Consider the following 12,895-nt stretch of genomic DNA (forward strand, 5'->3'; position numbering starts at 1 on the left):
GGAAGTGGTACCATAAGTTTAATGCATGTATACATTAACAAGGTTATTCTTGTAGTGATATGAATGTGTATCTTTACATAAAGAAGGTCCATGATGATGGCCTTATCATTTTGGTACTATATTTTGATGATATACTGATTGCGGGGAGCGCTCATGATGAGCTCAATGTGCCTTGAAGACTCAACTCAAAACGAGTTTTGAGATGAAGGGCATGGGGCATACCTCTCACATATTTGATATACGCAATATATGCAATCACTCTTCTAAGGGACTTCTCTACTTGTCACACAAAAATACATTCACAAAGTACTTGAGCGCTTTCATATACATGGTGGAACACCAATTGGCACCCCTTTACCTTCCCATGTGAAGGTTGGTTAGACCAATTGTCCATGGTGAGATTATGAGTGGGTTGAGATGGCCAAGATCTTGTATGTATCCAAAATGGGTAGCTTCATGTATGCTACGATACCCACTAGACCTAACATAGCATTTGTAGTGGGAGTCGTGGTTTATTACATAGTGACACGTAGTATGAAACATTGGGATGTTGTGAAGGGTATCATGAGATACCTTAACAACATTGTGGATTTGCGCCTTTGTTATGTTGACCAAGACACAAACTTTGATTATGTAAGACATGGCAAATAGTAGGAGGTCCACCACTTGTGGCTATGTCCTCACCTTTATTGGAGGTGCTATTTCTTGGATGTCTAGGGTGCAGAAATGCATTGCCTTATCTACTATTGAGACTAAGTACATTGCAGTCCCACTGTGGCTTTGCAAGGAGACCGTATGGTTTCGACACTTGGTTTTAAACCTTGCTATCATATATGTGACTCCGACATTGCATTTGAACTCTATGAGTGCCATTTAATTGACATTTGATTTGATCTTTCGTGTAAAAATCAAGCATATTGAGACCCATTACCACTTTATCAGAGAGGTGGTTGAGGACAAGTACATAGAACTTGTCAAGATCTCTATAGATGAGAATCCTATTGATTTGCAGAGTAAAAATCTCCCAATGGGATGTTATGTCTTCCTTAGAAAGATGATGGGCATAGAATGAGATGATGTCGATTCCTCGTCTAGTTGTACTTACATATACATGTTGTACTTTCACTTTTTTTTTATTTTTCCTCCACATTCACTTTTAAAGGGGAGGTTGTTGGGTGTTAAAGGCTACTATGCTTAGCCACCTATATTTATCTTGTTCTTACTTTTTCCACATACACGTAAACTATAGGTGGCCATCGCCCATCACCATCACTTTATACTTTATTCTATGACAATAGAATAAGGGAAGGCAAGTCAAGCATTGTGGTTGTTAGAGCTCCCACATATCAGACTTGCTCTCTCTTCTTGCTCCAACCTCAATATCCCTTGCTTCTTACTTCCCTTGTGCTCTCACTCTTGCTCAATCCTTCCACCTTTCAAAAGTTAGATTTTTATTGTAAGAAAACATGAATTTCTTGGAGATAGATTGTAGAGCCATAAACTAAAACCACATTTCTTAAGACATGGGAGAAAAACTAGATTTCGAGTACTAAATGGAGAAAATCTTGTTATGAGACGCACAAAATAAAAATATACACTATTAATTGAGACAAATATAATTTGTTTTTCATGAAACAACCAAGTTTTCACTTGAATCTAAAGGTTTTAAAAAGTATTTGCATGAAAGTTTCTCAACATTGGTTTCAGACCTATATTATATTTTTTTTTTGCAAATTCAATATGTAAATATTTATCTTTATCTATCTAGAAAATAACTCAACCTTAACTCAAAACATCTCAAAGGAGAAAATAGACACATTTGAGAGAATTTGACAATCATAGCTTCCTTGTCTTTTGAAGGCCTCTACTATTGCACATGAGAGCCTAGAAAAAATGAACTAGGGGAAAAAAAGGATAGATTACCAAGAGACTCCAAAGGAGTTTAAAAATGAGTATTTTGGCCTTAAAAATTGTGCATCTTTTTGAAAATATATCTTTTTTATTGGATTTAGGACTATTCACCACCTTTTTAGAAACCCTATATAAAAGAGCTCTCTATTTCAAATAATACTTTTACAAGGACTTAGCTCATTGCATTTCAAATGTACTTTCCATAAGAAGCAATCTAGTTTTGGTTAAGTGTATGCTTGTTGGAAGATATCAATCACTAGGATAGGTATAAATCCTTGGTTGTTCTAAACTCCACTTTCTGTAAGTAGTCTAGCTTTGGTAAGTGTATACATGTTGGAAGATATCAATCACTAGGATAGGTATAAATCCCTGGTTCTAATCTCCACCTCTTAAGCTTTTGTGGAGCTTTGATGTTGAGTATTGCTAAATAAACTGTTGCCTGGACTTTCAATCCTTGCAAACCTTGCTTTCTTCAAGAATGGGTATCCTGCTTTGAATTAGTAAAAACGAGTTGTTGCTAACTTTGATAGTGGAATAAATCTCCAAAGCCATGATTTTGGCAAGTTTAATGGTCAAAAATGTGTAGATTTACGAGATTGATGGTTAGTCAGCCAGCTATCTTAAGAAACATGAATTTTGGGGATCTGTGCATACAAACCTTTAAACATTTTACGGATTTGAAACCACTTCAAGAAAAAGCCATATTCAAATCTACCTCAGTATAGGGTGTGACCTAGACAGATGATCTCCGCACTCCTTCACGCAAATCTATCCTTTTCCGTGGCAGGCGAGAGAGAGAGCCTACCTCATCTTATGCTATCAAGGCTAGCCTCACTAAAGCTCCTGGTGGCAGTGACAAACGGGCACAGGCTATGCTTTCTGCTCAAGACCTCATGCCAAGAACCCTTCTCTGTACAGCTGGAGCTCAGCCAAGAACCCACGGCCTCCTCACCAAATGTCAAAAGTAAGCCTTTCTCAAATTAGCCAAAGGCCTCGCCTTCTGCTCTCTCTCTCTCGGCCTATTGTGAGGCCTCACTTGAGTGCATATAACGAAAGCTTCACAGGCATGATGCGCCACATGGGTAGCATCGCTACTGTCATTCTGGGGCAACGAGCATTTGGATCGGAGTCTGCCTGCAAACCTAGCAACGCTTAAAAATGTGCAAGTGGGAATTGGTGTTCGCAAATTTTCACCCTATTATCGAATTGAATGATGTCGTTGTGTATTTAGTTGGGGTTAAGTACCATGACAGCCCAAAGTATCAGCAACCTTCGCCTTGCACTTCTTCATAAGTTAGCCTTCTGAACACGAAAAAGAGCACCAAAGAAGGAAGCTGTGCAAAACTGGGGCAAAAGAACATACGACTTAATTCAGCACAGCATCCATGCAATCTTGAGTTAAGCACAAGTACTTTGACATCAGACATGGCAGTGTAGGGCAGGGCCATAGGACATGGAGAAAGAGCTCACTTTCCATATGGTTAAGCTGGGTGCTGACAAACACAAAAGCTACTTTACTTCTGACAGACAGTGGCCCTTTCAGGTGCCACCGCATATCAGTGATTAAAATGTAGACTGCATAACAGGAGTATCAAAATATGTAGTAGACGAATTACTTTTGCTTAGCCATGTGCTTGCTTAGCAATTCCATCCTTTGTGAGCTTCACTCTATTCTATCCCTCCTCCACACTCGCAGTTTTCTTTCAGCTTCTTTCACTTTCACTACGGCATTCTACCCTCGTGTGCTGAGCACAACTTTGACTAAATGTACCAAATCAAGGGCAAATTTCATAAGCTGGCAAGCAGATTGACAGGGCATTGATAAGGCCTATAAATCTTTCAACTCGCAAGAATGTTAACAGAGTTTCAACCACGTAGACAAAACTGAGCGCTACCTTCAATTGTTATATAAAATCCCAAAATCTGTGTGAAACGTTCAACAAGCTCTTGAACGGTTACCTTCAATCACTTTAAGCTCCAAAGGCTGTCACAATTTCTTCCAACCCCTAGATTCTCTCCTTCCTCATATATATACATGTGGAAGGACTTCCTAGAGACTCCAATATTAGGTGGAGGGAACATACAAAAAGGAGCTACTGCCAGTGCCCTTTTTCCTTGAATCTTGTAACATACAAGAACCAAAAAACAAACAAGCCACCATTTATCCTACTTGTAGTCAAAACTAAGCTAAAACAAGCCACCATCAACCAACAATGCCCCAAACCTTAACTATAAAACAAGCCCCCATTAACCAACACATCCACTTGTAGTCAAAACTTAGCTTAAAACAAGCCACCATTAACCAACACCCTACTTGTACTCAAGACTTACCTACTTCACTTGTACTTGCTATCAGTAAAGTTGGGCTTTGGGATGCAAATACAAAATCATAAGACAAGAATTACATATGGAGTAAGTACCTAATATAGCCCCATCATTAATTAGACAATATTAAAATACTTCCCAAGGCAAGCAACAAAAACTGACTCCGAGGATCAGAAACATAAGAGTGAAAAAATGGATGTAGTTTGGCCTAGTTACAGCTGTGTGAGAAATTTCTCCTTGCTCTTGGCAAGTTTGGAGGCCAAAATGAATGTAGTTTGCTCATTCAAAAGACAAAACCGATACATCTCATACAAAGAATAGTAATGGCCAACCTACATAAGAATTTAGAAGTTGCATGTGGATTAACCATCCTCAATTCCTGTAAAAAGGAGCTGGAATTCCCAAAATTGAGCACAAAAAACTACCCAATCGACCACCCAACTGCAGAGTCAATGCAGATAGGCTGTTGTGCACATTCTACTAATAGAGCCTCTCAGATCCTAAAAAGCCAGCCACCATGGGCAGCAAAGAAGGGAGCAAAAACAAGGGACTCCACAGCCATGAGCTTGATGAGAATATTGAGCGAAGGTCCCGATGTATCTTTCAGAGGGTCTCCAACAGTGTCACCAATTACAGCAGCTTTGTGTGCATCTGAACCTTTGGGACCCAAAGTCCTTGCATGTTCAGAAGCACCCGCCTGCAATCATAGAATCAAGCATGAGATTGGGAGAAACCTAACAAATGATTACAGTAAAGCCATCGCATAGAATGAGCTGTCAAGTACATTATCCAATCATAGCATCAGTCAAAGCTCAAGCATTCAAGCCTATTGTGTAATCAGCACCTGATAAGAACACATACAGGAAGCAGATTAATTGAAACACACCTCAATATATTTCTTTGCATTATCCCAAGCTCCTCCAGTGTTGGATGCAGAGATGGCAATCTTGAAAATTTGCCAGGAAATGTCTATTATTAGCACAAAGAGTAAAGTAGACAGGGAGACAGCTGCAAATTTTTCTAAAATACAGAAGGCTGCATAAAACCCAACTCACCTGGACTCCAGATACCAAGGCACCAGCAAGAAGACCTGCGAGTGTCTGCACTCCAAACAGTATACCCACGATGAGAGGAGTCAGCATAACAAGAGCACCAGGGGGGATCATCTCCTTGATGGATGCATCAGTAGATATCTTCACACATGTTGCATAGTCAGGCTTCGTTATTCCCTCCATCAGCCCAGGAATAGTGTTAAACTGTCTGCGCACTTCTTCCACCATGCTCAGGGCTGCCTTCCCAACACTCTTCATAGTAAGAGCAGAAAACCAATAGGGTAACATAGCTCCAACAATCAGCCCAATGAAGACCCTTGCAGATAGAACGTCAACAGAGGAAATAGAAGCACGGCTCACATAAGCACCAAATAGAGCCAATGATACCAATGCAGCAGATCCAATCGCAAATCCCTAGCACACAACAAAAATGGATCAGAAACTGTGTCACCCTTGCAACCATAAAATAAAACTAAGTTTTCATGACACAGCCAAAAATTACAGAATCATATACACACCTTGCCAATAGCTGCTGTTGTGTTACCAGCAGCATCTAGTGCATCAGTTCGCTCTCGGATGTGGTGACTCATCCCAGCCATCTCGGCAATGCCACCAGCATTGTCACTGATGGGCCCATAGGCATCAATAGCAAGCCCAGTGGCAATGGTGCTGAGCATACCTAGAGCTGCTACTGCAACACCATAGAACACAGCCAGGGCAAAGCTCACATAGATAGCTATGGCAATTGCAAAGATGGGAATAATCACAGACTTGTAGCCCAAGGCTAGACCAAAGATAATATTAGTTGCCGCTCCAGTCCTGCACGCATCTGCAACATCCTGGACAGGACTGCAAACCACAACGCATCAGACATTAAGGATGGCATCTGCAATGTCCTGGACAGGACTGCAAACCACAATGCATCAGACATTAATCATGGCAAACTTAACAAGTCTAAAGAGACTGATTTAACACAAAATTAGAACCTGTATGCATTGCTTGTGAAGTACTCTGTTGTGAATCCAATTATCAACCCAGCCCAAAGTCCCACACCAACACAGAAGAACAGCTCCCTGTAGTCAGCAAAATTCTCAATACCCTGCAGGTCCCTCAACCAAACGAATGCAGACATAAGAATGAGTGATGCAGCAATCTTACCACCACTGCACTTCTCGGGGAGTGCTTCCAAGGTCATAGATGTAGAATGTTGTAGGAAGAGCAAGATAGCAAACAACAAAGATACCAACTGTCATCAATGCTGTTGAAATAATCAGCTGATTCTTCAACGCTGGCTCAATTTGCTTCACATCCTTGATTTCAAAGAAGTCAGTGGCAAACAAGGTCGTGATTAAACAGACAATGATTCCCATGGAGCTGATAAGAAGAGGAAAGCACATTGCTGTGAAATCATGGTTGTTGCCAAAAGAGGATATAGATGCCACAACCAAAGCCGCACACGACGACTCAGCAAAAGAGCCAAACAGGTCAGAGCCCATTCCAGCAATGTCCCCTACATTGTCACCGACATTGTCAGCAATAACCTGTCCCAACAAATCAAGTCAGACGATAGGCGGAGAGCAGTCAAAACCTTCCATGAGAGAGCCCACATAAAGCATGAACAATGCAGTTGTTACAATAAACATAAGAGTTACCGCAGGATTTCTTGGGTCATCTTCAGGTATGTCTCTCTCAACCTTCCCCACCAAATCAGCACCCACATCTGCAGCCTTGGTGTAAATTCCTCCTCCCACTCTTCCAAAGAGAGCCACTGATGAACCACCAAGCCCATAGCCAGTAATTGCTTCAAAGAGGCCTTCCCACTCGTTCTGATAATATAACCTGAACAAGTTAATGGCAATGTAGAGGACAAGGAGCCCACTTGCAGAAAGCAAAAAGCCCATGACTGCTCCAGAGCGGAACGCAGCAATGAAGGCCTTGCCAACACCCTTCCTGGCCTGGAGGGTTGTACGTGCATTTGCATATGTGGCAATTTTCATTCCAAGATAGCCTGACAGCACAGACGTACACACACCGAGTATAAAGGCGACAGTAGTGAAGGCAGCAGTGATAAGGGCGGGAGCACATTCTTGGCTAGTGTTGTAAACACAAGGCTGTGTTGAGAGGCTAAAGTTCTCAACAGAGCCAAGAAACACAAATATAATGATGGCAAATAACCCCAAAAACGCTCCGAGATACTTGTATTCGGTCAAAAGAAAGGAGGTGGCACCTGCACGACGCTTCATCTTGTCAGAAAAACTTAATCCAAGGTTGAGACCATATAGAAACCAAGAGAAACCAATTACAGTGCCATCTCGAACCTACATTGTCAAACGTGTAAACTAAAACACAAAATGTTGCTAGACGGCAGGACGAAGACTCTTCCTATGGAAGACATCAAGTTGCCAGACAATTTGAGGTCGACCTAACAACACATAATCATGTGAGCTAGCTGCCAGGATAGGCTGCATTAATTGAAAAGCTGGCTAATTCGCACGTCTGTGAATCGTTGCGCCGCAAAAAAATCGCATAAAATTCTCATCGCAGAGGTTACATTGCTACAAGACCTAACTAATTCACGCGTTCAGACGTACGAGAATATAAAGCACATGACCAAAAAACGGCTTACTGAGCGGAGAAGAAATGCAGCAACAGGTGCAACTGCGAGCGCCCGACAGAGAACATGAAGAAAGAACGAAGCATAGAGAGCGACAGACAGTGAGTGCGAGGGAGAGAGAGAGAGAGAGAGAGAGAGCTTACCGACAGAGATGGCTTCTTGAATGTCAGCGCACTTGGCTACCACGCCGGCGCCGTCGGGACCTTCTTCGAGGAGAGCCTCCTCGGCGCCATTGTCGCCGAACTTGGACGGGGAGACGGAGATGTACGAGACAATGTACCACTGCAGCAGGGCGAAGGCGATGCCGATTACCGCGGCCACGGGGATGAGGATTTCGGTGAGGGTGGCCGAGAGGATCGGCATGGCGGGAGGCAAGGTCTTCTTCCCCGCGCGCAGGGCAGCACAGAAGAAGAGACGCAGAGCGAGAAGAAGCTAGGGTTTTGGACACGCCCCGCTGGTATACACACTCGCCCTCTCTCTCTCTCTCTCTCTCTCTCTCTCTCTTCTGTGCGATGAGAGGTGAGGAATGAGGGAGAAAGGGCAAAAAGAAATGCCTCACGTTAGCCAAAAAGGGTGTAGGTAAAGCGAGACAGAGAGAAGGGGTGGGGGGTGAGGTAAAGCACGATTGCCGTGGCTCTCATCCATAGTAAATGCGCCGAGGCTTAAGCTGGTGGCCACAGAGAGAGAGAGAGAGAGAGAGAGAGCGAGCGCGCGTAGGACTGCCCAGTGCCTTCCCACGCTGGAATCACCTCCTCCCATTTCCATAAACCTACCCTTTTCGGGGGGAGAGGAAGCCCCTAAGAGTAGCTTCACACACCATTGTTCACACCGAGAGCTGTGACCCCGCTCCCGCCAAAATCGCATTGCAGGGCGTGGGGGCCGTAGGGTTGCCCACAGCCCATACACCCGTGCTAGGGAGTTACATATTGAGTGACAAACACTCAACCCTTGACCACTTCCATGGACATGGGCACAATACATTTTACACACTAGAAAGATACACTAAGTATAAATGTCAAAAACAATGAATATATAGTATTTTTTATTGGTTGCACATGAAAAGGTGCATTCTTGTGTATCACTGTGTCCGAGTGGATAGGGGAGACCCCAAATAGATGCTTTGAGTGGATAATGATCTATAAAATTGGGCATCTGGCACTTGGTGTGTAACCCGCTTAACATTGCTAATGAATCAAAAAGCCCCACTACCTGTCAATGATTAATCAACAAAGCCAATCCCAAATACTCAAATTACTAATTTTTAATGTAAGTGATAATGTTTACCTTGGCATCTTACTTCCCTTCAATACCCCCCCAAAAGGGAGTGCTTCATTCGCCAAGCATAGTAGTGATCTGCCTAGCATGAAGATATTAACTATGGTCATTTCTGTTTCTTCATCTTTGCACTCTATCTCTCATTCCCATGGCACATTCATAGCACTTCAACTTGCACGTGGATAATAAGCATCATTATTGATGTAGTTGCAAGCACAATCCAATGACTCGCACAGTGTCTCGACTCTTCAATGGTACTCAAAAGACTTTAATGAGTCCTATTGAAGGTGGCGCATGCATTCAAGATACTAGTCCACACACATTTGTACCTTGACCAAGTTAGCTTGCTCATGTCAAATTAAACTACATGCATCATGGCTCTTATTTTAAAAATTCAACTGAAAATAAAACCTAGAGTTTTTTTCAAAGGCTCTCATGAGTTGCACACCATGAACTTCCACACAAGTGCAATAATCATACCTGGAATGAGAATATTCTCACTATTGGTTGATTTGCAATAACCATGGAAACAACTTGCATTCAATTGACGACCAAAGCTCAACCATCTCCCTTGCCAGAGGAGAATCGTGCTTTCACACCCCTTCTCAAATGAGCTACACTTCATTAGTAGAGAAGATTAAGAAGGGGAAATCCCAAGGCGACGACATTTTAGCCAAACTATATGAGGCAATCTATGCCTTTGCCAATGCATGCGCAAGGGTGGGGGAGGTTCTTGCATTGATGAATGAAGGGTGAATCAAGTCATTGCCTAAGTCATCGATGAGAATAAGCCAAGTCAATGGCGTCCTTCAATGATGTTAAATATCTTCTATAAGATTATCTCTAAAGCTCTTGCATTGAGGATAAATTTCATGTTGCCCTAGGTCAAGGAATATCATGGATTTATATTTGGATGCAAAATACATGATGTTATATACTCAATCTTATAGTGGCAGTGGAGCATGCAATGGAATTTTGGGGAAACTTATGCTAGTGATTATGGATTTTAGACCAAGCCCATGATAGGTTGTGATGGCATTTCTCATTGGTTGCCAAGGAGAAGCTAGGATTTGGAGAGAACATTTATGATGGTAGGCACTTTCTTCACCAGCCACTACTAAAGTGGGCGTCGATGGTTTTATATTGCACTCATTTGCATTGCAATGATCTACCATGCAAGGGTGTCCCCTAGCACTCCCTTGTTGTAGACCCACTCCTAAAGACTTTGGATTTTAGGATTCAAAGGGGCACATTACATGGGCTTCCCTCCCAAATGGCACATAGATACATACATAACCTTTGTAGACAATAATTCGAACATAGTCAAAGTCGAAAGAGCCAATATACATGAAAGGTGAGAAGGATCGAAGCTTGCACGCGAGAGCTATGGCGAGAGAGCAAGAGCAAGAAAGAGAGAGACCTAAAATGGAAACTCCAACAACCACAATGTGTGGCTGGGCATTCCTTTATTCAAACTATCACTAAAGAATAAAGAATAAGTGACTGTGACGGCCGTCCGCCACCTGCAGTGTGCAGTGGCGGGTATTGTCCATGTAGTAATACATGGGCGGCTAGGCAGAGGCGCATTTACCCCCAACAACCTCCCACTTAAAGGCGAATCTGTCCGGTGAGAGAGAGAAAAAAGAAAAGGCAGTACAACATATACACATGTACAAGAAAAAGACATCATCTCATCCAATGCCCATCAATCTCCTGAGGAAGGCAAAGCGCTCAATAGTGAGGCTCTTCATGAGCAATTCTGCAGGATTCTGCTCAGTCGGAATCTTGACAAGGTCAACAAACCTGTCCTCAACGACCTCGCGAATGAAGATACCTCACCCTTCGCACAGAAGACCGGATTCTTGGCCAACTGAATGGCACTCATAGAATCCGAATGCAGTGTAGACATAGCATCTATCATACCAAGGTCTGCAATCAAATGGCCTAACTAGATAGCCTCTTTGCAAGCCTCTGTGGCTGCAATATACATGGCCTCTGTAGTAGAAAGGGCCATACACTTCTAGCCCTAGACATCCAAGAGATAGCCCCTCCAACATAAGTGAACACATAGCCAAAAGTGAACTTCCTACTATCTGCATGTCCTACATAATCAGAGTCAGTGTATCCCACGACTCCTGTATCGTGGCTGCCATAACAAAGACACATATTTGATGTGCCTTTCAGGTACCTCATGATACCCTTCACGGCATCCCAATGTTTATTGCCAAGTGTAGCCATATAACGTACCACAATCCCAACTGTAATAGCAATATCTGGACGGGTGGCTATCATGGCATACATAAGACTGCCCACGACTGATGCATAGGGAATCTTGGCCATCTCGGCCCTCTCTCATCTGTTTGCGGACAATCGGCCTGTGAAACCTTCACATGAGAAGGTAATGGACAACCAATAGGCTTAACATCCTGCATGCAGAAGCACTCAAGGACTTTATGTGCGTATTCCTTCTGTGACAAAGAGGAGTCCCTGAGATATATCGCGCGATGCGCATACCAAGTATATGAGAGGCCTGTCCCAGATCTTTCATCTCAAAGCTCTTCTTGAGCTGAGCCTTAAGAGCATCGAGATCCTCATGAGTTGTCCTTGCTAAAAGCATGTCATCCACATAGAGTATCAAAATCAATAAAGAACCGTCACGGGCTTTCTTCCTGTACAAGCACGGATCCATAGCATTGCGGTTGTAGCTATGTGACTGCATGAATGCATCAAACTTATGGTACCATTCCCTAGGTACCTGCTTTAAGCCATATAGACTCTTCTTTAGCTTGCATACTAAGTGTTCCGTGCTAAGGTCTGCAAAGCCCTTAGGCTGCTCCATGTAAATCTCATCATGCAAGTCTCCATGTAGAAAAGGCGTCTTGACATCCATATGGTACAAATCTAGGTCAAGCTGTGCAACCAAGGCCAAGACTAAGCATAGGGTAGTCATCTTGACCACAGGAGAAAAGACTTCATCAAAGTCAACACCGTGCTCCTACTTAGAACCCTTAACAACCAGTCGAGCCTTGTATATCTTATGCCTCCTGGCATCATATGCCAGGAGGCATATTTCACGGTGGATTCCGTAAACTTTGATGACTGGGGCTCACACACAAAGTGGATTCTTTGTGCGAGAAGTTGATGGGGACGCCTGTCCTTTTCGGGCGTTTCATTAATTTAGTGTGTACATGGGTGATTCCATAGCGGGTGATTCCGCAAAATGCATATTAAATTAATAAACGTTTATGAGTTTAGAGTGCGCACTCGTAATAAATTAAGGTTAGGATTAATTTCTAACCAGTTGATTTATTTATGTAGCTGAAGACTGCTAGGTATTCACTTTTGTCGGTTTAATTGTATTATTTTACTAACGATTGTGAATGCTTCAATTGATGTGTAAAGATAGCAGCAGTGGCGGAGGAAAGCATTGAAGGATAGCGAGTATTCGATTTATCATTTATATTATGATGGGCGCATACCTTAGGCATGGCGCCTAATTTTGCCGCGCCTATTTATTGAGGCGTTGGATATTTATTATTATTTTGTATGCGCATGGGCGCACGATTATGTTATTTGTACTTGGACATTGTATTGGGCATGCCAGACTCTTTGGGCACCGTCTGTTAGCTTTATTCCTATTTTGTGCTAAAGCAAACTCAAAAGCTAAAAGCTTGCTATTTTGTAATTTGGGCTATTATTTGAGCTTGAAGATGATTAA

At 42.7% G+C, this 12,895-nt stretch overlaps 1 protein-coding gene across 1 annotated transcript; it reads right to left on the minus strand.

The window, feature by feature from the left end:
• Positions 1-4,487: 4,487 nt before the first annotated feature.
• Positions 4,488-8,503, minus strand: LOC148010059 (pyrophosphate-energized vacuolar membrane proton pump 1-like). The gene is made up of 8 exons (XM_087672325.1): positions 8,046-8,503; positions 6,941-7,515; positions 6,447-6,829; positions 6,275-6,361; positions 5,807-6,137; positions 5,292-5,702; positions 5,123-5,182; positions 4,488-4,933 (listed from the first exon to the last, which is right to left on the minus strand). Exons 1-8 carry the CDS (start codon positions 8,263-8,265, stop codon positions 4,730-4,732), a joined length of 2,271 nt encoding a protein of 756 aa, XP_087528451.1. The 5' UTR covers positions 8,266-8,503; the 3' UTR covers positions 4,488-4,729.
• Between the last annotated feature and the right edge of the window lie 4,392 nt (positions 8,504-12,895).

This window comes from Lygodium microphyllum, chromosome 30 (genome assembly GCF_053477565.2).
Source record: "Lygodium microphyllum isolate KBCC chromosome 30, Lygodium_microphyllum_v1.1.10, whole genome shotgun sequence".
Classification (NCBI taxonomy): Eukaryota; Viridiplantae; Streptophyta; class Polypodiopsida; order Schizaeales; family Lygodiaceae; genus Lygodium; species Lygodium microphyllum.

Excerpts from the sequence above, each read along its gene's own strand:
- LOC148010059 (XM_087672325.1), bottom strand. The coding sequence starts at position 8,265 with ATGCCGATCCTCTCGGCCACCCTCACCGAAATCCTCATCCCCGTGGCC. Across the intron at positions 6,138-6,274 it reads TTCACAAGCAATGCATACAG|TCCTGTCCAGGATGTTGCAG; the intron begins GTTCTAATTTTG and ends TGTGGTTTGCAG. Across the intron at positions 5,183-5,291 it reads CCTTGGTATCTGGAGTCCAG|ATTGCCATCTCTGCATCCAA; the intron begins GTGAGTTGGGTT and ends CAAATTTTCAAG.